Source organism: Syngnathus typhle, linkage group LG12 (assembly GCF_033458585.1).
Source record: "Syngnathus typhle isolate RoL2023-S1 ecotype Sweden linkage group LG12, RoL_Styp_1.0, whole genome shotgun sequence".
In the NCBI taxonomy this organism is placed as follows: Eukaryota; Metazoa; Chordata; class Actinopteri; order Syngnathiformes; family Syngnathidae; genus Syngnathus; species Syngnathus typhle.
The window spans coordinates 4,793,178-4,819,593 of record NC_083749.1 but is presented as its reverse complement, the minus strand read 5'-3'; the positions used below and the strand labels follow the sequence as shown (position 1 = coordinate 4,819,593).

The following is a 26,416-nucleotide window of genomic DNA, read 5'->3' as shown; positions in this document are numbered from 1 at the left end:
TTATGTTTACTTTTGAACACATTTAGAATTTTATTCTTTTTGTTTTATTTGACCTAGAAAAAGAAACTGTTCTACGGCGGTCGAGGGGGTCCAAAATGCGGTGGCGCTGCAAACGGATAGAACGCAGAAATGCTGCAAGCAAAAAGGAAAAAATGCAAAAATAAACAAACACACATGTGCAAACACACAAAAAACTGCAAAACAAAAAGGCTTGCTGCGCATTTAAAGTCCAAAAACACTTTATTAAGAACGTCAATACACTAATTTCCAACATTCACTTTTCTTTTTTTCTTCTTTTTACAGAATTATTTTCAGATATAAACATATTTTTTTTAGTTCAACTATAATACAGTCAGTGGGAGTAAAAACGAACCGGGTTGCTGCACAACAGCGAAGGACCTCCCACCCAATGTTTTTTTGAAACAGTTGTTCCTGGTGTGTTAACTTCAACTTGGTCAATGAGGTCCTTAAATAGAAAGAGCTTTGATCGTCTCTGTAACGTAAGGGATCCATGTGGTGCTGCGCTGCCAGAGTATTGTCTAATGTTTAGTCCCGTCCTTGGCGGCGTATAGTGCTCGTAACGTCTGTGCCACTTTGTTAGTCAGCTTTTGTCCGCTTGTTAAGGAGATTTTCTTATAAATAATGTCCGCCTCCTTAATATTGTCCAACCAAGGCACCTTTTTGCGACCGTCCCGTTTCTTGGCCACAACCCAGGGCCCTGAGTAAGTGCCGGACATCCAGTGTACGCTGTAGCCGCTTTTGGTCTTCTGCACCACCCTGGCGATCTGCGGCCTGTCTTTGTATTTGGGACAGCAGATGGCCACCACGTCCGTCACGTCCACCCTCTCGTTCATGTGGCCGTAGTCCTCCGCAGAGTCGTCGCCTCGTCGTGACTTCTGCTGTGGGTAAAAAGAAGCTGTCAAGACCCTGTTTGGCTTTTTGTAGACAATAAAGGGATTTGATAAAAGAGCTAAGATGTTTCCTTACCGCCGGGGGATCTTCATCCTCGCTCTCCTCATCCTCGGACTCGATCTGCGCCCTGTGATTGTTGTGGTTGTGGTTTCGGTATTTGGGGCCCTGGAGCAACGAGGTGATTGCTTTGTTTCTGGCGTTGGCGCTGGCCTCGCCCTCCTCTTCATCTTCCTCGCGGTCCAGGTGGTCCATCAGCACTTTGAACTATGACGAAAATAAAAGGTCATAACTAACCCCTGAAATTATCTCCAAAACGTTGATTTAATGACTCGGTTGAACCGAAAGGAGATAATGAGTTCTCGGAAACAGCATTCTTACGTGTAAATACTGTTTGACGATAGACTTCCTGGTCTCGTAGCTGATGTCGGAGTTGGATAGACCGACCTTCAGGAATTCCAGAGTCTGGCGAGGATTGAAGTGCACCTTGGATTTCCTGTTCACCGTCTTGTCGTACACCTTAGCCGATTCCGTTGGTGAGTATTTCTGGATTTTGCTGTCAGACAAAAGCAAAATATTCTTCGAACTGGAGTACTGGCACTCAAAAGACTTTCCATCTATACATAAATATATTGATTTAAATCAAACCATTCAAGCAAGACTACCATATAAGGTTTCGTGGAACATTCCAGTGTTGGCCTACCTGTCTGAGAAGCCGTATAAATTCTTGAGGTGTTGTTTGAGCATGAGCAGCAGTAGGATTCCCTGCGAAGCCAGGGAAAAGTCCAACAGAGGCTTCTGGTCCTCGGGTAGGCGGGCCATCACCACATCCTCATCATCCATGTCGGAGTCAGATTGCGTGTGGAGCTTTTCCACTTCCTCCTCACTGCTGCTGCTGCTGCTGCTACTACTGCTGCTACTGGATTGGCTGCTGCTCTCCTCGCTGTCGTCAGAGTTGTCTCGCATCTTCCGAGGCTTGGCCTTCTTCTCTTTCTTCTTTTTTTTCTTCTTTATTTTCTTCGGCCTTGGAATTGGTCCTTTTCTTAAAGACTAAGAATAAATTGAATAATCAGAATTTCTTTTTGTTTTTTATTCCGTCTAGACAAAATTGATACTGCACATGGAGCTGGGCAAACTCTTCTCACCTCTTGAAAAGACTGCAGCAGGTTGCTGCCAGAAACTGACAGAGTGATGTCCACGTGGTGCATGATGAAAAGAGGCTCTTCCTGCGTCTGGTATGGGAAGCAGGCCAAGTTGTCCGCCACGAATAGCAGCAAGTTCACTTCGGCTCTCTGAAGAAGGCAAAGATGAATCCATTGATCAATAACCCAACTAGGATTCCGGTGACTATAATCGACTTACGGAGCTGTCGTCAAACATGTTGAGCAGAGAAATGAGGAAGGCTCGCCGATGTTGGCGGTTCCCCCGGACCAAAGTGTACAGATGAGCGCAGAGGGCCGCGTCGGTGTCCTGGTGACGGAAGCCTCGGATGATCGCTTCTTTGGATCCGGCGATGGCCCGCTGGATCTGGTAGGACAACTTCAGCCCTGCTACGGCTTTCATCTGGTCAGTTCATAAAACAGCAGACTGAGTGTGTGGAGTTCACATGCTCGATTATGTTTGAACAACGGTCTTTGTGAGCACACTTACATGAATAAAGCCTGAATACTTCTTGTCAATATCCACCAGTTGTTGATCAGACTTGTTCTTCATGGTTGGCTCCGGATCAGTTCCCATGGCAATTAAGTAGGGAACGCACTTAAAATAAAGAATTGTTGTTGTTATAAAGAAATTTGTTTTTTCAAGTCTAGTTTTTATTTTTTTTATTCAACGTTTTGAACCATATAGAAAATTGTTAATAGGCAGGATTTTCTGCCAATAGAAGCGGGTTATGTTTTGAAGAAAAAAAAAAAAAGTAGTACCTGCACAGGGTGGATGAGGCCCTGACTGAGGGTCAACGTGATAACGCTGAGAGCAAAGTGGCGGACTGTGGACTGCGCGTGCAGGAAGGAGTCCAACACTTGCTTCAGGTAGATCTGAATGATGGAGCTGCTCATACCCGACGAGATATCGCCCATCTCTTTCAGATCTTCCTGTTTGGCCTTCTCCTTCCCTGAGTCAGGAAAAAACAAACACATGATAAGGCGATGGAACGAAGAGCGAGAACGCCCGAAGGATCGAGCCTTGAACTCACAGTCACGGTCGGCTTCCAGCATTCTCGAGTCCTCCTCCTGTAGATATGTCTGCATGTTTTTAAGCACCTGGACCTTCAAACTGACCAGACTGTGCTCGTCGGACAGAATGTTGTTGTAGAGAATCTTCACGTCCTGCGCGAACATTAGCTCCGGGTGCATGATGAACTGGAAGCCTTCAAGCGATAGAAATCATGTAAATGCTGAGGGAAAACCAATAGAAGATGTGCTGACATACCTAAACCGATCAAGGCCTTGACTTGGACCACCTCATCTTTGTGCGAGGTAAAATACAAAAGAACTTCCAAGACTTTGTCCTTAATGAGGAGCTAGAACACAAAGAGTTGGAAAAGTTAATGATCAGTATGAAATAATCAGCGTGGTGAATCCTACCTTACTGGTACCCTTGAACTCCTCTTGGTCAAAATCAAAGTGTCGACACAAAGCACCGACCGTGAATAGCGAGCGGAGCAGTGTGGGCTTGTTGGTCACCAAGGTGGGACTGTCGGGATCCTCCTGGTGCTGGGTCTTGAGTTTGGCCAAGGCGCCTAGAATTCGGGGAAGGAAAAAGCTGATTTGTATTTTTATCCAACGGCAAGGCACGAGTTTCAAACTGAAGCGTCCCATCAAGGATGAAGGAGCGTGGTGGCCAAAGTAAAGGGAAAATGGACTTACCGTAGAAACGATTGAAACAAGCCCAAACAAACTTGTAGTTGTGTGTGACCTTGTTTACCACGGCCCCGAGACAGCTTACGGAGTGCTGCACGACCTGAGAAGCGGAGCGCACGATTGACATCACCGCCAGCTTCGCACGCAGCACCAATGTCGCAAAATGAAACAGACCATCATTCCGTGTTTGATAATCAACTTCATGAGGTCCTCTTCGATGGTAGTGAGGAAATTCTCGCTGGGATTGTCCATCAGAGGCACGACCAGCTCCAGGATCTTGGCCACGTTGCAAATCAACATCAAGTCATTCTGATTCTGCAACAGGATGGTGGCAGTTTGTTATTGTCGCCAGTAGAGGGCGCTGTGGCACAAGAAATCAGGAGTTGCTCCTTACGTTGCCTTTAGTGTTCAGGTAGGGCTGCATGGTCATGGCGTGTTTGACCATCAGCTGTGGTCGGATCTTGCTGAATAAGTACAGCGTGGTGACGCACGCCACCAGGCGACCCGAGTTGACGCCTTTGTCCTCAATCTCTGAAACTGAAATTGCTTGATGACTCCCATTTTTTTTTTTAAAGCACAAAAACAAATCCATTTGTCTATTCACCTGCAATGGACTCTTCATATTTTACTAAGTGCTCCACCAGATTGTCCACTAGTTGACTGCAGGCCTTCTGAGCTGGTTTGTAAGAAGCGGCTTCTTCTGATTTAAGGAGCTGGGGGGAAAAAAATGGCGGAAGACATACAATTTAGCATAAATCACAGGTACGGATGATCAGATCCAATACAAAAGCTTACATTCTGGAGAAGCTGCTCGAACCAATCGTAGCCGGAATCTTTACACGCGAGCACCTGCGGTCAAAGAGCAAATACGAGATCGCACATTCGAATCAAACTCAAATTCTGCACGTAAATCAACTACGCACCACGTCGGTGATGTTCAGGATTTTTCTGATCATGGCGTCTTTGTCATGACTTGGTGTTGGCGTGAACCAGATTTTCTGGAAGGTCTCATTCACCAGTTTCTGCAAGAATCCAATCATCTTATGTAAATAGAGGTAAATCAAATAAAGCTTCTGAGACTGTTTTGACTCAAACAAACCTTAATCCCCTCCTCGTCGTTGACCCTTCGGATCATCTTGACGCACATCTCGGTGATTTTGTGGAAATCCGGCAGCTCCAGACAAATATCCCTCAGGATCTTGATGACTCTCTTCCTCACGCTGATGCCCGTGTCCTATTGCGGACGAAATGTGAGAATAAAGGTTCAATTGTGAACATATCTTAAATTCAATTACGCAGCACACGGGTGTTTAATTTAAGTTACCAAAATCCTCTCGATGAGCATGTCGTAGTACTGCTCGATGAGCTCGGGGCGACTGAGCACAAAGCGTCCGACGAGCTCCACGGCGGCCTCGCGCACGCTGGTGGAGTTGTCCATGAGGCGGCCGTGAACGCCACGCTGCATGTCGGACTGAAGGACACGAAAAGGGAGATTTGTCAGTGGTTGAGAAAGACCCTACGGCGGATTTAATAGTACGCGAGCGTCTCACCCTTGCGAGAATACTCGGGTCCACCGCCACAACCTCGGACAAACACTTCATGGCTTTTGTTCTGACTGCGATGGCGCTCTCACCGAGCACTCTCAGGATCTACAAGAAAGTAGCATCGCTTTTATTTTGACAGTTTCGATTTTAATTGATTGTACATCGAAGGAAATGAAAACTTCAAACAGATACCATTTATTGTTAAAGCAACACTATGTTCAGAATCTAATGCAGGTCTTGCAAAGTCTCAAAAAAGGGGGCGGGGCTAGTGATGTGAGGCTACCATTTAAATATTGCTGCTATTTTTATACGACAACGGACATGACTACTTTACCTGTGATAAATAAATATCAAAACTCTGTGAGAACGGCCTCATAGAGGCGAGGTATTGGACAATCAAACAAGAGTCCCTGTAGTCAATTGCGTCCGAGCTGATCCTGAAATAGAAATGAGACGGTTTGATCAAGGTGACTGAACTAGAAAGTCTTTTTTATTATTTTTACCTGGTGTGAGAGTTTCTGATAATCTTGCGCAAGAACTTTTTCCGCGATTCGGCCCGCTGCACAATCTCCTCGGCGCAGTCGACGTCGTTGACGGCAAATAAAGCTTTTGGGTCGTCGTCGTCGTCGTGCGACTTCATTGCCTTGTCCGCCTCGCTGGTGATGTCCCTGTACCACTGGGCGATGTAGAAATTCCTGGCAAACTGCGGGGAGGGCGCAGTGCCAGCGGTGAGCGTCCGGTTTTAGAGCTGAGCGCCAACGATTAACGAGAGGAATTAAAACATGCTCACGACGAGAGCGGGATCGATTTCGCTGCTCCCCTCGATGTAGCACAACAGGGCCCTCTGGAGTTGATGCGTCTCGTCGTTCCCGGGAAACTGCAAAGATGATGATTAGAGAGAGCGAGTCAAAATTTTTTGAAATTTAAGATTTTTTTTTTTGTAGCCACAAGTCTACATTTATAATGTCTGATGTCATTTGTTTTAATTCAATTTAACACAACTATAGAGCTACAGTACCTCTTTAAGGATGCGGTCAATGGCCTTTTGGTCCACCTTGCTACTGACGGCATCTTTACGCAGGCGAGAAGCGACAGTGCCGAGATAATCCAGCGACGCCACCCGCAGCGCCATCTCTGTCTGCTTGTTACTAAACTGGTGCACCTGGAGGATGATAAAATTGTACCATTAGAGGCTGCTTTCTCCAAAACGTGCGATTCAAATGTCATGGCTTACCAAGAGGCGACCCAGCAAACTGAGCAGCAGCTCGGCAGCGGGCCACTCGGGTTTGTTGACAGTGGACAGGAGGTCATGGACAAAGTTTTCAAAGAGAGGCCTGAAGTCGTCCTCGCCCTGCTTACTGCCACACCTGACACAACAGAGCAAAAACTCTTACCTTGCTACTCAACATCGAATTTACACTTGGATATAACATGGACTTACTTCTTGAGGAACACTGAGAGGAAGTTCTGAGCAGTCCTCATGGCAGTCTCATAGGAATTGGTGATGAGGACGTCTTTGTCCACCTGCAAAAAGCAAACAGACGGTGAGTACGATTCGAAATATTGGATTGGATTAAACGACAGATGCTTTGCGCTGCCCGCCTTCTTATTGTGTTCGTCGTCTCCGTCCTTTGAGGAAGGCAGCTGCACCACGCATTGGATGAGCTGAAGAACCAAGGCGGTGACCATCTGGATATGCTTGCTGCCTCCATCGCAGCTGTTTAATCTGTCAGAAGGAGTCGTTTAGAGGAGGGGCGCTCCATCACTCCGATCTCCTGTGGTTTACCTGAAGTTTCTCAAGTTGCGTTTACTGGACGGCAGCCTGGCCATAGAGTTGAAGATCTCTTCAAGAATGAGCTGCCTGTGCTTTCTGTAGCGGGAGAACACCTGCAGAGGAGCAAAAAGGGGACATTTGATGCCAAATGACTTTGAAATGGCGACGATGAAAGGTCACACTTACCGCCGTCACCAAAGTGATGGCACACAACTGCAGCTCGCTGACGTTCTCCACGAAAAATGGCGTGATACCCAAGGTGGACACCTATGCGACAATGAGACAATCAGACACTTTTTTTGGTCTTTTAAGAAAAACCAGCCCAGCTGAAGAGTCTCACCTGGAGAATGGTGTTGTCGGTCAGCAGCTGGATCTCCACCAGCTCCGAAAGGTTGCTGATGATGTCGCACACTTTGCCGTAGAGCTGGAGCACTGTCTTTTGCTTATGGCTGGAGCTTTTGACTTTCTTGCCTTTGGAATTCTGCCCGCCACCTTGGGTGAGAAAGTACAAATCCATCATAAAGGACCTTTGTGAAAAGAGCCAAGGGGGTGATTGATGATTTGCTTACCTCCGTGGGGATCTAATCGGTAGGTGGGGTCGTAGTGGGGGTACAAGGAGTTCTGCATGTGGTACTTGGTGTACTGCAGCACCCGCTCGATGACGTCTTCGATGAAAACCACCTTGGGCACGCGCGGCGAGGTCATGATGTTGAGCGCCGTCAGGCAGGCGTCGGCCGACTTGGTCACCCGCTCCAAGATGAGGTCGCGCCACAGCCGCTCCTCATCCATGGAATCGTTACCCTTCCATACGACAAAGTGGAATTTGACCAAAACTGTGACCAAAAACTGCTTACTCGTGAAGTCAGCCTAATAACTTACATGGTTCATCAACGTGGACAGTTTAACACTGTCCTGAATGTTCTTCTCCAGGACGTTCATGAATTTCACCAATTTCTGAGACGAACACTGTCGAGGAGAAGCAAATACAAATCACGTGATTTTTTTTTCTGACATTTCAAGGGAAAGAATGCACCTACCTTATAAAAGATGCCCATCTCTTTCATCTTGGCTGAATCGCTGCATAACTCGCTCAACTGGTGCTTTCCGAGCAGCAACTCCTCTGGTATTTCATCATCACCGTCGTCACCTGAGAAAGGCATGAAGAAGCTTGAGGCGCGCAAATATTTTGGTGTGGTTCTCAAATGAGTACCAGAGGTTTTTTTTTTGGTGTTCACTTTTTTTGTTTACCTGCGCCAGTTAGGTCCACGTCTTCAAGACTCTCCAAGATGTTGTCCACGCTGGCGGCAAATCTCTTGAAAGTGGACGTGTCCATCAAATCTGCGGCATAAAAGTTGGACAACTGCACTTTGGGGGGGTTGCGTAATACATTTTCATCAGGATGCACAATTTATTTAGGAATGCTAAGGCCACCAAACAATGGATCAGTAATAATAATAATAGCAGTTCTAAAATAAAATAGAAAAATGTAAAAAAAAAAAAATGTACTAACCCTCAGGTCGCATCTTTTCGTACGCCTTTCTCTCTTTATGTTTTTTCTTCAGTTTTCTGGCCACTGAACAAAAAAAGAACACACTGAGCATAAAAAACGAACACACACAAACAGAACATTTTGAGTGACTCACCGTCGCTCAAATTTGGCGGTGCCCCACCGTCGCTTTCCCCTGAGCTCCAGTCCTGTTGCCGCTGGCGACCTTTTTTGGACTCGCGCTTCCACGACTTGTTCTGCTCTTTCCTTCGCTTCTTTTTCATCACTAAAACCCAGCAAAGACAAGCGTGTTCTACACAACATTTTCTTCACTGACTGACTTAAGTATATGGTTACAATTTCCAGCTTTCCATTCATTTCCAGTGAAACGCAACCTTAAAGGTAAGCAGAGCTGCAATGGGTTTTGGTGGATTACCTTCATCCTCCGAGTTGTTGTTGTCATCATCGCTTGCTTCCTTCTCTTCATCGGAGCGTTCGGTATATTTTGGGGATTTACTAATCATACTGTGCCGCCGCTTGACATCTGTAAGGCAAAAAAAAAAAAAAGTGCACATACTGTAGCCAAGCTCGCAAACGGTAGATCGTTCCGTGCTGTCCTCCAAAAACAATTCCTGCCAATCGTTACCTTTCGATTTGTGACTAGAAGACAAATCCCACAACTTGTCCGGTTCCTTGAGTTCCTTCTTGATGCTTTGTATGTCATCAACATTCAGCCTTTTCACTTTCACCACGGGTTTCGGGCCTTTGCTGAGGTTTTCGACCAGCGACTTCCTCTCCAGCACGACGCGAGGTTCTTTCCAAACATCGAGCAAGTCGCCCGAAACGGCGGGACACTTCTCCACGGCGTCCCGCTTCACTTTGGGTATCACAAAGTTCTTGAGCGCTCCCGAGTTGCCCCCCAGCAAGTAGGAAGGAAATTCAAATTCGCTGTTTTTTTTCACCAGGGAGGGTTCTTTACTTTCATCGCCGCCTTTCCTCTCTTTTTTATTCAAAAAATTGGATTTGTCTGTCCTTTCACGAGCGCTGAGGTCACTGAGGTGTCTGCTGCCATCTTGCCTGATTTTGTGCTCCTTGTCCTGTTTGGCCGTCCCATCCGGAGACTGTTCCCGCTTGTTGCTGTTACTCATCGACGCTTTGTGTTTCCTGGCCTTGTCCTCCCTGACTCTTTCTTTCCCTTCTCCCGTCACTCTTTCGCGGGCTTTCTCCCTATTTCGCTCTTTCTCCAGAGTTTTGTCCTTCTCCTTGAGTTGGTCTTTCTCCCTATCCAGTTCTTTATTTCGCTCTTTCTCCTTGAATCGCTCTTTCTCCTGTTTGAATCGATCCCTCTCCTTATCTTGCTCCTTCTCCCTGGATCGATTTTTCTCCTTATCCGCCTCCTTATTTCGCTCCTTCTCCTTTAAGCGATCTTTCTGCCTATCTTGATCCTTATCTCGCTCTTTCTCCTTTAATCGAGTTTCATCCCTGTCTAGCTGCTTGTCCAGCTCTTTCTCCTTAGCTCGAACTTTCTCCCTGATTCTGTCCTTTTCCTTTGCGCGATCTTTACCTTGATCCTTATCCCTGCCTCGATCTTTTTCGCAATCTCTCACTCTGTCAGCGTCTCTCTCCTTCTCCCGGTCTCGGACTCTTTCCCCATCCACCTCCTTCTCTTTATCCCTATTCCTGTCTGTATCCTTTTGTCGAATTTTGATTTTATCTCTTATCTTATTCCTGTCTATCTCTTTTTCTTTCCCCACATCCGGCGGGTCTTGGTCCCTCTCTTTTTCCCGACTCCAAACTTTTTCCGTGTCGTGATCTTTCGTCCTCTTCTTCTCCCTGCCTTTGTCTTCGTTATAACAATCGGCGTTCCGTTCTGCTTTGCTGGAGGTTTTCAGGGAGTCGGGATGACAGTGACCGTTGTCGTTCTTTTCCTCCCTGTGCCGAGACTCCGGGTCTCGATTCTGCTTCGGCCTCGGCGAGTCTCCGCGCCATCCGTCGGCTCTGTGTTTGGATTCCCGCAGGCTTTCCTTCTTCTCCTTCAGACGGATATCCGAGTCCGACTTTGCGGAGTCATCGACGTGCTGTTTGCTAACGGTCAGTTGGCAGGTATTATCTTTCTCCGCTTCCGTCTCGGAATCAGAACCCAGGACCTGCTTGGCCTCGAGCACCACGATGGGCTGCCGTAATCCTCGGCCGGCCTGCTGCAGATCAATGCTGACCATCAGAGCGGGACGACCGGAACCGTTGCTGGCCGCGTTCTTCTTCTTGGGTGTTGTCGGGTTGCCGCCTTGTCCAGCGAAACCGTCAGTCAGGTCCACTCCCGGTTCCTGAGGGTATGAGTCTTGCTTTCGCTTTTTCAGCGGTTTGTCTGCAAAATGACATGAACATGAAATGAAGACATAGGATGCAAATTCTAAGGTTGCCCATCGGTTAAAATGACGTCTATAAGCGTCAATGGCAGTGAAGTAAAATATTCGGATACCTTTATCCTGGACCTCTTTGGACCATCGCTCTCTCTCGCTGCCAGATTCGCGCTCGGTCCTCTCGATCTCCGCCAAAGCCTCAATGTCGGCCTCGGCGTCATCCAGCAGCACCACCGCCGAGACGGCGGTGGTGGTCTCGTTTGGTTGAAACGGAACCTGCTGACAGTTTGGTGACTCCTCCGCGGCAAATTTGCATGGCGAGTCCTGGTTGGAGTTCAGGATGGCGTTTTTACTGTTCGTCAGGCACGCTTGCGGCGCCGCGTCCTTCCTGGGAGAATACACTTCGTACTGTTCTTTGTGTGCGTTCTTCACTCTGGACAGCTTCAACGTCAGCCTGGCAGAGTCTTTCACGGGGGTGCTCACTATGTCATACAAGGCATTTTTCTCCAGCTGCTCATCGGCCGCCTTGCTCCTTTGCTTCTGCTTCTTTTTTCGCTCGCTGGAGGAGAGCAGCATGTTGGGAGCCATGCTGGGGGGGACGTCGGAGGGAGGCGACTGCATAATGAGCAGAGATCTGGACCCTATTGATACACAAGGAAATGATGGAGAGGTGGAAATTCTGGAAAAAATATGCCTTGTGATTGGATTGACTTCATTTATTTGTCCAATTGAATGACAGTTAAATATATGACATTGTTACTTAAAAAATGATTCATTTCATTTAGAATTAAGACACATAATAACTAAATAATAATAATGTATTTCTTAGGATTTATTTGATGGTTTCTAGGGCAACGTACATTTAGATGGTTCGTTCTCATCCGGGGAACACACAGATTGCGGTGACTTGACTGGAAATAAGGCGGCCATCATGGAGTGCTCATTTTCCTGTTAAAATTCAAAACAGTTAGTTTTTTTTTGTGTTTCAGCATTAATGTCAATAAAAGAGGCCTGGGAAATTATACTATTTAATTCTTTATAAACTACAAGAAAATTCAATAAAAAAAGAAATACACTATTTTATCTCAAAACACAACTTTGATTCCTGTAACCTCGTAGAGTAATTTTCTTTCAGGCTGGCCTTTATACTCTCTCATTAATTAATTGCTCTCCATTTTTTCTATACCTCATTCCCAAGTCTGTGCGCAATGTTGACATAGTCGTCATCCGAGCCTGCTTTGGCATGATGATTGGATGCGTTGCTCGATAGCTGTCCTGACACCTTGTGGTGAAGATTCCTAAGATTACCGCCAACTGAAACATAAAGTAAGTTTTAATAATTGCTAGTTAGTGATTGAGCCATTGTGTCGATTTTTATGGAGGACGTGGGGGGGGGGGGGCACCTTGTTGCGTCTGATGGTGTTGCGAGTAACTGGGAGGACTGTATTGCATGTAATCAGCAGGACTTTGAGGAGTGTAGGGACTGGGGATGGGGCTGTTGGAATGCTGCTGCTGTGATATGAACCGGGCTCCGGACCCGGACTGTGGCGAGCTGAAGCATCTGAAAAATCAAATAACGCCGTTTTAGTTCAAAAGAAAAGATATTCTGGCATATCTGCTTCTTACCCAGAAGTTCTCTGAGTGACTGGGGACTGCTGATAATTTGGTGCTGGACTCCTGTGCACCTGGTTTGGAGAAATCTTATACTGTTGTACTGCTGGTTGCTGGATTACACCTGAGAGAAATAGAGGGAGGGGGTTAGCGACAAAAAATAAATACTGTTCGATTTATCGAAGATGTCTTTGGCTGTCGACTGCATGGTCATACTTTTGTCCCGGAATATTTTGGGGTTTCTGGACAGCAGAGCTTGTAGGAGCACAGGCATGTCCCCCTCGGGCTCATCGTTCCCCAAGTTGTCCTTCAGCTCTCTGTGAAGTACACAAAAAGGAAGAGGACAATCACAAAATCCAGACGGTCGACAATTGTGATTTCTGATCAGGGAACAGATTTGGACCCACCACCCGCATAGTCATCCCCTTCCACAACCCAGTAATACCAGATACTCACATGTGTTCCGTGGACACCTGGTTGAGGCCGTGCGCCAACTGAGTTACCAGGTTGTCGTCGCGGCACACCAACAGGCTGTTGACCTCTTCGGAGATTCGTCCATTGTAGAGCAGACTCTTGGCAGTGGTGGCAGGGAGAGGTGAGGGTAGTGGAAGTTGGTTCAACACTATGGAGGTGAGGCGGGGGCGAGACGACAAACCAAAATAATTGATTAAGAAAAACACCAAAGATGCTCATTAAATGCCACTTTGGAAGGAGAAAGAAGCGGACTCACGGTCCGTGAGGCTTGCAATTCCGGCGAGAGTAGTGATGGGAACATGAGGCATATCACCATTCATACTGAAGATAAGGTCAAAATGCTGCTCGATATCACCAAGGGGCTTCCCGTTCCTCACATCTCCAAAATGCTAGGGTGGAAAAAAAAGAGCATTGATATTTTTGAGGATTTTTAAGAAGGCGACAACCAATCATAAATATAGAATTATGGACTGGTGGTACATATATATTCTATATTGAAACGTGGGCTGATAAAAGACAAGTGTGCATAGTGACTTCCGAAACACCCTGTGTTATTAGAGTGTAATAACAATGATTACTACTAGTTTGTGTTATTTCTACGTGTAACAGTGTGTGGAGGCCTTCCGAGCTAGCCTGCTTGGTAACTTGGATATGTGGCCCAGAAGGTGCTGCTATCATAAGCGTTTTCATCCTTCTGTATGCTCCATTGGGTAGCCTTCCACAAAATATAAACTTAGAGGAACCTGGTAGCGCGTATAATACGGTAATAAGCGAAAAGTGAAGGATTTTGCCTCGGTGTCTCGAGTTAGCTTAGCATGTCCGTGCTAACAACAAAACAAGAAAGGATGGCCAATCCACCAAACCATGTCTCAATTCCTGTCTTTTGTTACGCCGTCACACTGAGGCTTTTTCCGGGGGACGCTCCGAGCACACATTGGCGACAGTATCTCACCTTAACGCCGCTTGACAGTGCGTAACCAGTTGTTTATTGTGACTTAAATGTCGTAGTGGACGTATAATAGAAGCGGTGCCCGAAAAAGTAAGTCGGTTAGCCGACTAGCAACATCCTGGAGCTGTAGCTTGGCTAGCTGGCTAGGTCTAGCCCGTAAGTTGCATCCCCCCCCCCCCCTGGCACCGGATCGGAACCAGCTAGCCGCTTTAGCCCTGCGGATCTCGGCCAGGCTCGGGTGGGTGTCTCGGGGTTTTCACCTCGCTTGCTCGGCAGTGGCCTTTCAACGTCGCATCTCCACCTCCCTCACAAAATCTGGCGTCTCTCGCCAGAGGAGGAAGCGTAACCCCGACCCGACCACTAGGGAGGAAACGTTGAAGGGGGTACAAAAGCACCAAATCACCGTCCGGGAGCTTCTCCCGTCTAGCTGTGTCGGAGAGCGACCGTCCAAAGGGCCGCCTGGTGTACACGATGAGGCGGCCTCCACGGGGTGGGGATGGAGCCCTTGTATGTGAAAAGATTTAAATCCGCTCCTATTTATCTCGGGATGTGATGAGAAAGAAGGGGCTCCGTTGGAGGAGGAGGAGGTGGTAGTGGTGGCGGCGGCGGAGGGGGAGGAGCAGCAGCAGTCGGATGGCAGCTGGAGAGAGGAGACTCTAGCTCCCTCTCCGTCCCGCCGTCCGAACAGTTCCTCCGGGACCGGGAGGGGTGGTGGATCACGGGGACCACGGAAACCCCCACTCTCATCCACCACCGCCGCCGCTTGGAGACACATCAGGGACGACAGCCTGACAGAAAGACAGGCAATGCAGATGAAGACTGACAGGAAAACACACCAATAACGAAATTCTGCAAATAAATCAGGCTATTTAAAAACAGAAACTTTGTTTTCCCCCAACAAAAGCAGTCGACTAACAAACAGGGGATTGGGAAAAGACTTCCCAAAATAAAATGGGATTTTCATAAATAACTGGTGATTCAACCGTGAAATGAATTGGAACAAGGAAGGGATTACTTTTTTCGAATAGTTTATATTTAATGCAAGAATGAACTGCGAAATTATTGGAAGCAATGGTGGAAGGCGAGTTACGGTTCTAAACATTTGTGTATTCAATGCATATAGATAAGAACAAAGAGCAGAATTCAGTGAAAGCAAGATGCTTCAAATAGAGCAAATTTAAAATTGCGTAGAGATGTATCATACAAATAATATTTCACGTTACCTCTAAAGTAGATTATTACGTGTCAATCTATTTCTGTATTCATCCACCTTTCATAATTGAATAAGAAACTAAAGGAAGGATGGTTTTTTTTTCCCATGACCGTCGACATTTATCATGTCATTCATATATTACTATCATCGCACATGCTTTCCCTTTAGTTGCCACACGACGGGGCTACTGAGTACTTCCGGGTGCTCACGTCACTAACCTACGTCATCTTTGTGAAAGACAAAACTCCAATGAGCACTGGTACTTCTCGCCGGGTGCGGTGGCGCGCGCCTGTAATCCAAGCTACCGGGAGGCTGAGGCTGGCGGATCGTTTGAGCTCAGGAGTTCTGAGCTGCATCGGACTATGTCGATCGGGTGTCCGCACTAAGCTCGGTATCGATATGGTGCTCCTGAGGGAGCTCGGGACCACCAGGTCGTCTAAGGAGGGGTGCACCGGCCCAGGTCGGAAACGGAGCAGGTCAAAGCCCCCGTGCCGCTCAGTAGTGGGATCGCGCCTGTGAATAGACGCTGTAGTGCAGCCTGAGCAATAAAGCGGGACCCAGCTTCCTTTTGAGCAAATTCATAATTAGAATTTCTTTACTCGTTTTACTACAATCATTTCTGGACCTTTTCGATTCTGATAGATCGATATTTTATGGTTTTATTCACATTAAAACCTCGGCCAGCAGCAGCTCCTACCGGACGAAAGTAGAACTGCATCAAGGAAGTACACAGGCTCCCTCTAGTGGTATGTAAAGAATCCCTGGCTACATTTGTATTTAATCTTAAACGAACTGATTGCTTTTTAGATTTTAATTTAGGTTTCAATGCGTTTCAGATGAATCATTATTTAGATCCAGGTTTTCTAAGTCTCTATTTAATGTTACTGTATTTCGATGTTGGTCATTATTGTAATATTTGGAGCGTCAAGTATTTTTCAAGGCGCTTAGAAAAAAGTTTGAGAATCTCACTGCACAAACACAAAAGAATACCACCAGCTGACTACAGCTCAGTCTCACGAGTGGATAATCATGTTACGTTCATGTCCGCAGGGGTTTCATGGTGATTACGCCGCTTCAATGGCTTTATCCACGAGCCTCTAACCCGTGACCGTCATGAGGATTGTACAGCCCTTGTTCCCCCCTTTTCTTTCTCCTGGAAGTAAAAGGAATCTGGGCGGGTGAAACAAGAAATAAGACGGGGGAGTAGTGACGGGCCTGACTCTGTAAACCGGGGAGAAAGAGGACCGATCGTCTGCAATTGAATTATCCAATTTGGTAAGATGATGTTTGGCTCTTTTTTGTGTTCGTGTATTCATTGTGACAGCCATGAGTTAATTATCTCCATTTAATGATGCTTTCTTGTCAAGTTATTTTTTTTAACCTAATTTGACCCTCATTAAGGTGACTCAGAGTGCACTAAATGAGGTACACAATCTAAAATCTATATTAACACTGATAAAGAACAATATTTAAATGATTGTGGTTGTACTTTGTCCTTGACAGGGGATGTTTGAAATATTTTTCTCTCTCATTTAGCTAAATAAAGTGGTCAAACATTCGTTGGTAAGATGCAGCGCAATACAATAATAATAATAATAATAATAAAAATACATTTAACTTCATTCTATTAGAATTAATTTACAGACTTGGGAAATACAAAGAAATACAGTTTTTTTCGCTGTAAAATTTCAGTATGGAGGTGTCAGCTATGTTTTACTTTGCATTCATTTGAACAATTAGTACTTGCTATAAATTGTTTCCTCGTCTGTCTGTCGTCGCAGCTTAATGCTTTGCAACCGCACAGACGGAATGCCTCGAGGAGACTTCAACATCTATTTTGCCAGCAGCCGACGTGGATTTGTCGGAGCTGAAGAGTATGTCCTACTTAAGCCAAGCATTTTTGCTTCACTCTGGAGCCTTTAAAACGCATTAGTAAACAAATAATGGTGATCACAAGCTGTGATTCCTAAAATTGTGATATTAGGGAACTATCTGAATTCACCTAATTGATCCCAGAAACATTTATTTCCTACAAATAATAGATATTTGCTGATATCTATATGCCAGTGACAAATAGTGAAAAGCAGAACAATTAAATCGTCCTCCACTAGAGGGCAGCATTTGTTAACATTGTAACGGCGTTAGAGTAAAACTAAATTAGTGAGCAAATATGAGGCAAAATTATGATTTATTTTCTACTTTTGTGACATTTAATTTTAGGTGGTTGCCATCAGATTTTTTTCCTTATGTGCCTTGACTCAATAAATGCGAATCACTGTTCTACAGCCATAAATATATGTGCAAAAGTCACTAGAAAGCATCTTAGTGATGTTATGTGCGCTGTACAGGGCGGTCGGTATTATTCTGCTGGTCATCATCCTGGCTGCGCTTCTCCTCCTGGGCTGTTGGTACTTTAAGAGGAGGGGTGGCTACAAAAAAATAAGGGTGAGGCCTTCATTGTAATGATCAAAATCTTAGGGTGTGAAGTACCTAATCACATTTTATTATCACTATCTTCATGCAGAGCTCCAGGTCTGGGTCACCGACTTACACAGGAGGCCAATATTCCGAGGCTGGACCTTCTGCAGAAAACAAGATGGCGCTGATTGATTTTGGCAGCCTACGATCTGTGAGGGTCACGCACTTAATTGTCGTCACAAATAATATTTGTATAAATGACACATTGCTTGTCTTGACTCCTCCAGGTGCCGAATGCTCCTCCAGCCTATGAAAAGATCTCCTCAGGGCCAATGCCTCCTCCCTATTCACCTTAAAATCAGGACAACTAACCCGACGCCCAGACGAGAATAAAGCACGAGTTCATCTGACGCCACAATCTAACTGATTGTGTGTCTAATATTTACACAATGTGATTTCAAACCAGGATTAAAAACTCTACCATCAATGGGCACGGATGAATTGTTTATTTCCACGCTTTGACCTCAACATTTGTTCAATGAACCGAGCAAAAGAGTTTCCAAATCTATACGGTAGAAAATAAATACAAAGTGACTGCAAAACATTTAACATGTGCTCTAACGTAGTACAAATCCAACAAGGTCTATATACATTTCCTACAATGCAAAACTGTTTTTTCAAACTCCAACAAACAAAGTGTTATGTTCCATGAAAACATTTAAAGTAGTAGCGAGTTGTTCCAATGAACCTTCTCAAAAAAGCTGGCTTTCAAAGTACTAAGTATAATCAAATATGAAATCCATTTAACCTCCTTTTCCCCAGTTGTCATTACTGGCCATGAAGTCTAAAACACAGATCATTCATTAACCTCAGTAGTTATCAAACGAAAAAAACAAACAGTATTTGATAGTCCAACCATAGGGTCTGACCCAAGGTTTCTCGAGCAGTTTTAATAACAAGTGCATGAACATTCCAGACTCGTGGTCTCAGTTATTTGGTTGACTAGGTGTCAGCTGGTGATGCCAAGCGCCACCGGAGCTGTTCGGGGTGAGAATCAGAGCGGTCGCTTTTGGAAACGCGCTAGGCTCAGCCGCCTGGGCCTGGCACGGGACGGAGCTCAAAATGGCGCCGTCGGGACTGACGAGCAACTTTTTTGCCATACCTAAAGTGGATTTCTGCAAAGAAGGTGGAACCAGTGTGTGATTGGTCAGGCCGATGGGGTTTGTGGTCAGCAGCGTGACTGGTTGAAACGGGGCGGGGGGTGGGGACAAGGTGACCATGTATGCCGTTTCCAACGCATCCATGGTGCTTTTGATTGGTTGATGAATGACTGACGGTGCCTGCTTACAGACCGAGGTGATGCCCTGAATGGAAGACGCTGTAAGTGTAGATGTAGGTTGTGGATACGAGTTTCTCGTTGTGTCTGAGATGGAGTGGGGAGGGGCGACTGGGCTGGGCAAAGATAATGAAGGAGTAGGCAAGCGTGACAAAGCTGGGGAAATGGCGGTGGGACATTTAGCACAGAGCGGTGAAAGTCCAGAAGCAACACCGAGACTTCCAGTTAGGACTGTGGAAACGTGGGCTGATTGTTTGGCTAGCACAGGTGACGCCGGGGTACAAACCTGCGAGCTTGTCGAACCAACAGCAGGGGTGCATGTTGCAAAATGGGAACTCGCCACTGGGACACCGGGTAACCTAGTTTGGGATTTGGCTAAGATTGTTGTTTGAGGGCTTGTTGGACTTTGACCTGCTCCTTGCAAAGGTGTTGCTGAGCCAATGCTGCTAACGGTGGCCTTAGGCACTTTTTGTGGAGAAGGGCTAGAGATAATGAGCACGTGGCTACCTGGACCTAAACCCTGGGGAGGAACAACAAAACATGTATTGTTAAGGAGGATCTGCGTGCCGGCGGCGAGGGGCTTCGAAGTGTTGATGACGATCCTTTGCTGGGTAGAGTTCACAAATTGTGTACAGTTGGTGACTGCATGGGATTGGGTTGGATTGGGAGCTTTTTGAAGGGGCGTTACAATTGGGTTAGCTTCTTGAGCTAGCACATGTGAGGGCTGTTGAGCAAGGGTGGCCATAGCGCTTTGCTTTGGGTTGCCTTGTACGGTTGCGGAGGTCTTCTGAACGGGAGTGTGACCGTGAACAGCAGAGTTGGAAATCAAAGAGCCGAGTTCGGAGGTTATTGTGAAGGACTGGGGTTGGGAGGTTCTGGTCAGAGTAGAATTAGCGACGAGCTGGCTAAGACAGCTGGTGACGGTATTTGACTTTGGGAATGGGGTTGATTGAGAGGTGGTTGCCGGGACAGATGGCGGCGTGCTTTGGGAAGTGCAACGCGACAGGGCGCCGATGCTCTGTCCGATGGTTGTCGTCATCCCTGACAAGTGGATCTGAAGTCCTGCAGACACGCAAGATTGAAGTTTACATAAGCGCTTCATCGTCAGAATCCACATCCTGAAGAATTAACATTTCACAATGACATAAATCAACGCAACCTAAATCAAACCCACCTGTTGGAAGCGGAACCTTCTTTGACAACGCATTTGAGTCGAAGACGGGGCTTAATCCCACCTTCTGAGTTTGACTTGATGAAGACGTAGTCATCTGTTGTCCTTTCACGCCAGCTGTCTTGGACTGCGTTATAACACTTCCCATTAAAGCACCGGACGGTGTCACGGAAGGTTGGTTGATGACTACGACTCTTGAACCAAGCTGCGGATTCGTAGATGTTTCTTTTGGAACAGCTACAGTACAGGCGCGAGAGGAGGAGGGGGAGGAGGAGGAGGAGGGATTAACCAGGATAAATTTGGTAACTTTGGGTTGCTCCTCTGTGTTGGGTCGCTTCAAACCGGACTGACCAACTACCTCGGTTGGTGCCGTAACATCAGCAGGATTTTTTACCACCAGAGAATGAGTTGCTAACGTCTGCGAAGGGTGGTAGATGTTTCTCGTAATTGTAGGAACATCTGAAATCCCTGGAGTCAAACTACTTGGGTCTGTAAGATTTGTGATGGCAGAGGACTTGAATACTGAAGGAAGCTGCTTCTGCGATTGGGCTACTGTTGTAGTGGGGGTAGAATCCTTCTGAAAGGGGACAGAAGACGCCTCAGCGCTTTTGGACGCAAGGAAAGCTTTAAACTGAGGTGAAATGGTGATGATGGGACTGGTGGACAAACCATCAAGTGCATTCAGGGCAGATGACGTCTGGACTTTGACAATACCTGTGTTGCCTCCTCTCGTGGTCACGAGGATGGACTGTGAATCACGGATGCATATTGTCTTAAGTTCCTGTTTATCTTCTGGAAGATCAGGGGGCCAAGCGGTTGTCGACGTTATGGATGAAGGACTTGAAGTGCTTGATTGAGAAGGTTGTGCAACCTGGAACCCGGGTATGTTTTGGGTCCTGTGCTGCTGGCAAGGCGGGGAAAAAAGAGAAGGGGTCTTCACTGTCCGGACATCCGGTGGCTGAACGTTGTCAGGAATTGTAAAGCCAGACACACTGGTGGACAGGTACATGGGTCCCGTCGACTGTTGCTCCTTGGAATTTTCAAGGACATGTTTGGAAGGCATCATGACCACCTGCGGCATCATCTTCTCCTGTCTGCCGTAGTCGAGAACTGATTGCAGTGAATTGCTTCCCCCTTGTCTGACAAGTTGGTCCGGGGCTTCAGGAACATTCGACGCTCCTTGGAGAGGAGTTTGCAATAAAGTCTGACTTCCTTTAGCCCAATCCGTCGCGAGCGGTGCTGCTGAAAGTTTGACCGTTGCGGTTTGTCGAATTGCACATTTACCTTGCAGTGAGTTTTGTTCCGAAATGGATTGTGGATGTGGTTTTGAAATCGCCGCTGTAGATGAAGCCAGGGAGCTTGACGGTCCCTTGCTTTGTCTATCAGCGTTGTTGAGCCCCGAGTAATCGACATGTCGTTTTACTAAGGTCACTTTGTTGCCCACGCTCTTGGCTAGCAGGGTGGGGATGGGCGTGTACCCTTTGGGTAGTCCGGGGCTGAGGTGGACAACTTGAAGTTTGGATGCCGATGAAGCCTGGACGGGCTTTCCCGCGGTGTCGGACTGAATCATTTCACATTTCGACTTTGTATCAATGTCCGGGGGGGCAAAACTGCCATCAGCCTGAACTCTTGACGATTGTTCAGAAGTTTCTTGGTTGATTCCAAAGGTGGGTGATCTCTCACCAACAGATTCAGCTTCCAAGTCCTTAGTGCTTGCTGAAATAAATAAAAAATAGAGATAGAAACTGCCCAATAAGAATTTTCTTTAAATGCTGAGAGTGAAATAAACTTTATCATTTGGATGCCAGATCCAACAGTAAAAAGATTACCTCCAGTCCAGAGACCTTTCGGAACTACGTGTTCCATTTCATCTTCTGAGCCTGGCTGGCGATCAAACAAAGGAATATCTTCTCCGTCTTCAGATGACGAGGACGATGTTGACAAACACTCCTCTCGAATAAAGTTATTATATTCTGGATGTTTCTTGAAATCATCAAACTCCTTCTTCAATCGAAGCCTGGACAGGAGGCATGATTGTTGATAATATGATTTTTTTAATTTAATTTTTTATTGATAGTCATTCATTACACCTGTTTCTTTGGTGGGCCTTCATAAGTTTCGGTTCCCAGGGTGAGAGCTCATTCAGTAGTCTTATTAGAGTGCTGTGGAGCTCTTTCACAGATTGTTTTCTTAAAAACCATCGATCCTGCCAGTTGAAATGCAAACAAGAAACAATGGCTAGATTCATATGACTATTTTCCTCACGCCAAGTGCGAACCGCAAACGACTCGGTCAGCTTACCAATTGATTTTTTGCGCTCTCCAGCTCGTCGAGCTCGTCTTCAATTTTGCTGATGAGCTCACGCAACTCCTGCAAGCTGGTGCAAACCAACTGTGATGGAAGATTAAGAAAGAGTAGGAAAAATAAGTAACACTTTTTTTTTTTTAAATCCTTTGTTGTGTTGATTACCTTAAACGCCGGCTCAACAGAAGGATCGTCTTTAATTTTCTTCGCAGATTTACCTTTTTTTCCTGATGAAAAAAAAAAGAAAACAGCTGATCAAGTCAAGAATTGTTTTCCTTATAGTGCCTAAAAAAAAAAACTGAACAAGTCTCACGTGAGAACTTTCCTTTTCTTACCTTCTTTCTGTTTTTTCCTTTTATCTTTCCTCTGAATGCTGGCGGTAATTCCCTGTAATGCTGATTCAGCTGCCTGAAGGTTTTGCCCTTGCCGTGGCCCCCCCCTTCCTCGCTTTTTCTTGCATTTCTTTTTTTTAGACCACATCCTATCGCGGACCTCGTCTTCATCGCTGGTATTTTGGACAGACGGGCATTTGCAACCTCGCCGCACCGATTTGAGAGTTCTTCGACATTTCAAACAGGGAGTTGTTTGCTGGTGTCCCGTGTTCAGGTTTTCTCCTTCCGTTTTGACCCTGGACGATTTGCTGGATGAATCGGTGGTGTCCGCACGGCGAGCAGGTGACCTACCTGTGTAGGTGTGTTCCCCTACATTCAGACAAGGATTTTGAGTCTCTTCATTAATAGGACGCGCGGAACCCAAGGAAAGGCCTTCTTTTAGTGTTGTGGATTGGCGGTCCGATTCGGTAGTTTCTTGTTTTATTTCTCCTTTTGAAACGAAGCAGCTAGGTCGCCAATTTCGGCTTAACTCATCACTGGAGTCTCCATCCGACGACAGTGACCGACACCTCACGTCTTCCTTCTTTACCGGCCAAAACGTCTCTTTGTGTTCCTGCCCGTCTCCGTTTTCTTTGACAAAATACTTCAATGTGTTCCCCAAATCACCGGAGGTGTCAATGTGCCTTGCGGTGTCTTTCAGCACGTCGGTATCTTCAACGTGGAGGTCGAGCCGTCTCGCCAACGCTGAAGGGAAAGGAAAAGGAGGAGGTGCGCTGGGGCTCTGACGGTAGATCCTCAAGTCCGCCCCGCAGAAATGGGGGAAATGTATGTAGGCGTTGTCCTTGCTGTCATAGCCCAAGATGGACTCCCTGCATTCATGTATGGGCTGGGCCAGCACGGCATCCTGAACATCCTTCTTGGTCTCGTACACGTGGTCGCACAAGCCTTTGAGGAGCCACACTCGCTGGCCGAGAGGCAGCGAGTGGAACGGCTTCTCCTCCAAGGGACTCGCCTCGCCCAGGTTGTGGAAAAACTGATGACAAAGTCCGAGTTGCTCGGCCCGAGCCGGCTGATCGCGAGCACCCCCGATAGTCCGGTACCAGCCCTTGACCCGCTGCCTGAGCTCCGCCTCCCAACGGCGGTACGGCAGAGCTGGTCGGCGGTGCAAGGTGGCCCGCCGCTGGCATGGTGACAGGAGGGTTGACATTATTTTGGAGAGGAGACTGCTGCAGCGGGGCATCAGTAGGCAGCGCTCCAGTTCAAAGAAGACAATCTCTGGTAGGTTGAGCACCGTCTGTGCCAGGCATAGGAAGTGGCCTATGGCGGGGAGTTCCCACAGGGTGTCTATCGTGTGGGGGGACGCCTGCGTCAGTAAAGTCTGCTCCCACTCCTCCACCGCTTTGGCCGACATTTCTTCTGCTTCTTTTTTCTCCAGCTCGCGTTGCCTGGAAAAGGAACTTTCTTTACTTGCATTTCTGTTTTCGAAAAATGTGTTGACCAATTTAATTGGAGCTCACCTCTTCTCCTCCTTTGCCCTCTGTTGCTCTTCCATCCTGAGGGCCTGCACCATGACCGACTCATGCCCACCCACGGTGATAGTCGTCAAGCTTCGAGATGAAGATCGCCTCCTTGTGGAGGTTCCTCCTGGAGCTCGCTCCTCCTCCGGGCCAAAACGCCCCTTGGAGGTCACTGCCAAAGTGGTCTTCTCACGAAGAGTCCTCGTTGGACAGATGGAGATAGCGGGAGATCACACTTAGACAACTATTCACAAAATTCAAAATAACTTTGACACGTCTATTATGAGTGTTTAAAATCAATTGACTTGAACTGTGTGCAGTGAAAAAAATGGTGTACCTGGACAGTAGTGTGAGTTTCTGTTCTAGCATGATCTCCAACTTTTGACCCTGTTTGGAGAGCCAGTGGTCCACGCCATGGTAGCGGTAGCAGTTCTCCAACATTAGCCTGAAGTCAGCCACAAACTCCGTTATGCTGTGATACTCCAGGTTGATGAACTTCTCTTCTATCCTGCGCAAGCACATGGACTGTTTGAGCCTCGCCTGACCCGAGGCACAGACGCCACCGACACCGGACTGGGCCTCCTGATGCCCCACGGCGTGGAGGAACAGTCCGGCAATTGCCTTGTGTTTGTCCAGGAGAAAGCCAGAAAAGATCCTATAAGCTTGATGGACTTCATGGCTCATTGTCTCCTCAAAGTTGGTGGTGACGCAGACTTCGGGGAGTGAGATGTCACTGGTGGAGAAGTCGGACATGCCGTCGTTGCTGGTCGCCGGGTGATCCCCGGGAGCGACAGAGGCACCATTGCTGAGACCGTCCTCGGACGTGTCGAGGTCCATGTCATCAGCACCAAGCCTCGTCCATGCAGAACTTGAAGACATGACTTGGCCTAACCCTTAGAGGTGAAAGCCTGCAGGGTGTTTACAGCTGTCAACCATGCTGCTGCTCTGATGGGGAATGTTGGGAATAATAAGCATAAATATAAACATGTGTTGTCGTAAATATTAAACATGACAATGAAGAAGCATGACATTCCAACAGATCTGTTAGAATGTTTTTTCTTATGTATTTTTAAACACTTGAAGTCACAATTATTTACATTTCTTATATATTTTGACATATCCTGCCATTTTCTATGCCGCTTAACCGTGACCTCAACAGTTCAGGGTCACGGGTAAGATGGTGCCTATCAAGCCTGACCTGTCAATCAATCTCGGGCAAAGGTTGGCAAAAACTTGACCAATAAATATTATTTTGATGTTGCTGTCAAAATGACTGCCAAGTGTAGAGATTTAATGCTCGTGCCTGTCATTCCAATTCAAAACACTGCCATTTTATATCACTGCCATGACACAATCAATCCTCATGTGAGGGCTCACAACTGACATTTGTACATTTTATCCACCCACCACAAGTTTTGGTTTATTTCCACTTAAGCGCGCTTGGATTTAGCAGTTAGCTTAGAAAGTAAACAAAAGTTTCCTCTCTCAACCTGGCGCTACGTAACACGATAAAAATACAAACATATTAAAACAGAAAACGTACCTTAACATTTTATACGCGGCTCCAAAATCCCACTGCAAGCCTACTTTTTTTTTTTCCAGGAGAAAAGCGTTCAATTTCCTTTAGCTAGGTATTAGCTATTGACCACCGAACTCGGCCTGCAGTTACTCCGCTCGGTCTCCATGGTCGCGACGTAACGCCATTAAACGTCGTTTGGGCCAAAAGTAAAGTTATGAGTACAACAACTCATGTCCGAGTGATGTCAGTGACGGTGCGCTGATGGCTAATGCTAAAGCTAACGCGGCGTAATTAGCCGGGCGAACGCTCGGTGGAGAGTCCCGACAAGAAAACGGCATTTCATTGGGACTAGCCGTCGGGGCTAACTAAATCGGGGGGCGGGGGGCTTTTAAAGTAAACTGCGAGGAGGGCATGACACAAATGCAATCTTTGCAGACAAATCAATTCTCCCGTGTGAGGGATGAACAAGCAGACTTTATTTCAGTGACGTCAAAAGCGAAGAGATATTTTGGGTCATTCGCCATTTAACGCTTCTCGGCCACCGTAGTTTCGGAATTGAACGAACATCCTTTATATAGGTTAATTGTTGACACCGTTAACTTTAGTGCATAGACTTGATTGAATGCCAATATTAAAGC

At 46.6% G+C, this 26,416-nt stretch overlaps 3 protein-coding genes across 5 annotated transcripts; 1 reads left to right on the top strand and 2 right to left on the bottom strand.

Moving 5' to 3' along the window:
* Nucleotides 1-221: 221 nt before the first annotated feature.
* Nucleotides 222-14,685, bottom strand: LOC133163437 (nipped-B-like protein B). 2 transcript variants are annotated; one of them, XM_061293337.1, is made up of 47 exons: nt 14,229-14,685; nt 13,276-13,408; nt 13,002-13,167; nt 12,762-12,862; nt 12,561-12,669; nt 12,338-12,495; nt 12,121-12,248; nt 11,795-11,882; nt 11,054-11,575; nt 9,221-10,939; nt 9,011-9,118; nt 8,732-8,860; nt 8,599-8,661; nt 8,337-8,426; nt 8,126-8,235; nt 7,968-8,054; nt 7,658-7,889; nt 7,429-7,580; nt 7,275-7,355; nt 7,101-7,201; nt 6,917-7,040; nt 6,756-6,838; nt 6,549-6,681; nt 6,333-6,476; nt 6,105-6,191; nt 5,818-6,017; nt 5,649-5,751; nt 5,321-5,419; nt 5,095-5,241; nt 4,870-5,004; nt 4,694-4,792; nt 4,566-4,619; nt 4,375-4,483; nt 4,165-4,307; nt 3,945-4,085; nt 3,777-3,870; nt 3,495-3,649; nt 3,340-3,430; nt 3,104-3,277; nt 2,832-3,022; nt 2,560-2,667; nt 2,272-2,472; nt 2,055-2,201; nt 1,613-1,959; nt 1,291-1,465; nt 988-1,176; nt 222-899 (listed from the first exon to the last, which is right to left on the bottom strand). In XM_061293337.1, the coding sequence occupies exons 2-47, from the start codon at nt 13,337-13,339 to the stop codon at nt 540-542; spliced, it is 8,241 nt and encodes a 2,746-aa protein (XP_061149321.1). In that variant the 5' UTR covers nt 13,340-13,408; nt 14,229-14,685; the 3' UTR covers nt 222-539. The 2 variants fall into 2 exon arrangements, with proteins under 2 accessions (XP_061149321.1, XP_061149322.1); XM_061293338.1 differs by having other exon boundaries at nt 4,165-4,301.
* Nucleotides 14,686-16,253: 1,568 nt separating this feature from the next.
* mlana (melan-A) lies at nt 16,254-18,086 on the top strand. Its single transcript, XM_061293463.1, has 5 exons — nt 16,254-16,456; nt 16,963-17,055; nt 17,530-17,626; nt 17,706-17,810; nt 17,887-18,086. The coding sequence occupies exons 2-5, from the start codon at nt 16,967-16,969 to the stop codon at nt 17,953-17,955; spliced, it is 360 nt and encodes a 119-aa protein (XP_061149447.1). The 5' UTR covers nt 16,254-16,456; nt 16,963-16,966; the 3' UTR covers nt 17,956-18,086.
* On the bottom strand, nt 18,083-26,285 carry LOC133163501 (uncharacterized protein KIAA2026). 2 transcript variants are annotated; one of them, XM_061293455.1, is made up of 10 exons: nt 25,803-26,285; nt 24,597-25,204; nt 24,260-24,460; nt 22,746-24,187; nt 22,576-22,637; nt 22,408-22,497; nt 22,197-22,312; nt 21,936-22,123; nt 20,110-21,822; nt 18,083-19,997 (listed from the first exon to the last, which is right to left on the bottom strand). In XM_061293455.1, exons 2-10 carry the CDS (start codon nt 25,136-25,138, stop codon nt 18,586-18,588), a joined length of 5,766 nt encoding a protein of 1,921 aa, XP_061149439.1. In that variant the 5' UTR covers nt 25,139-25,204; nt 25,803-26,285; the 3' UTR covers nt 18,083-18,585. The 2 variants fall into 2 exon arrangements, with proteins under 2 accessions (XP_061149439.1, XP_061149440.1); XM_061293456.1 differs by having other exon boundaries at nt 24,597-25,199.
* Nucleotides 26,286-26,416: the final 131 nt, after the last annotated feature.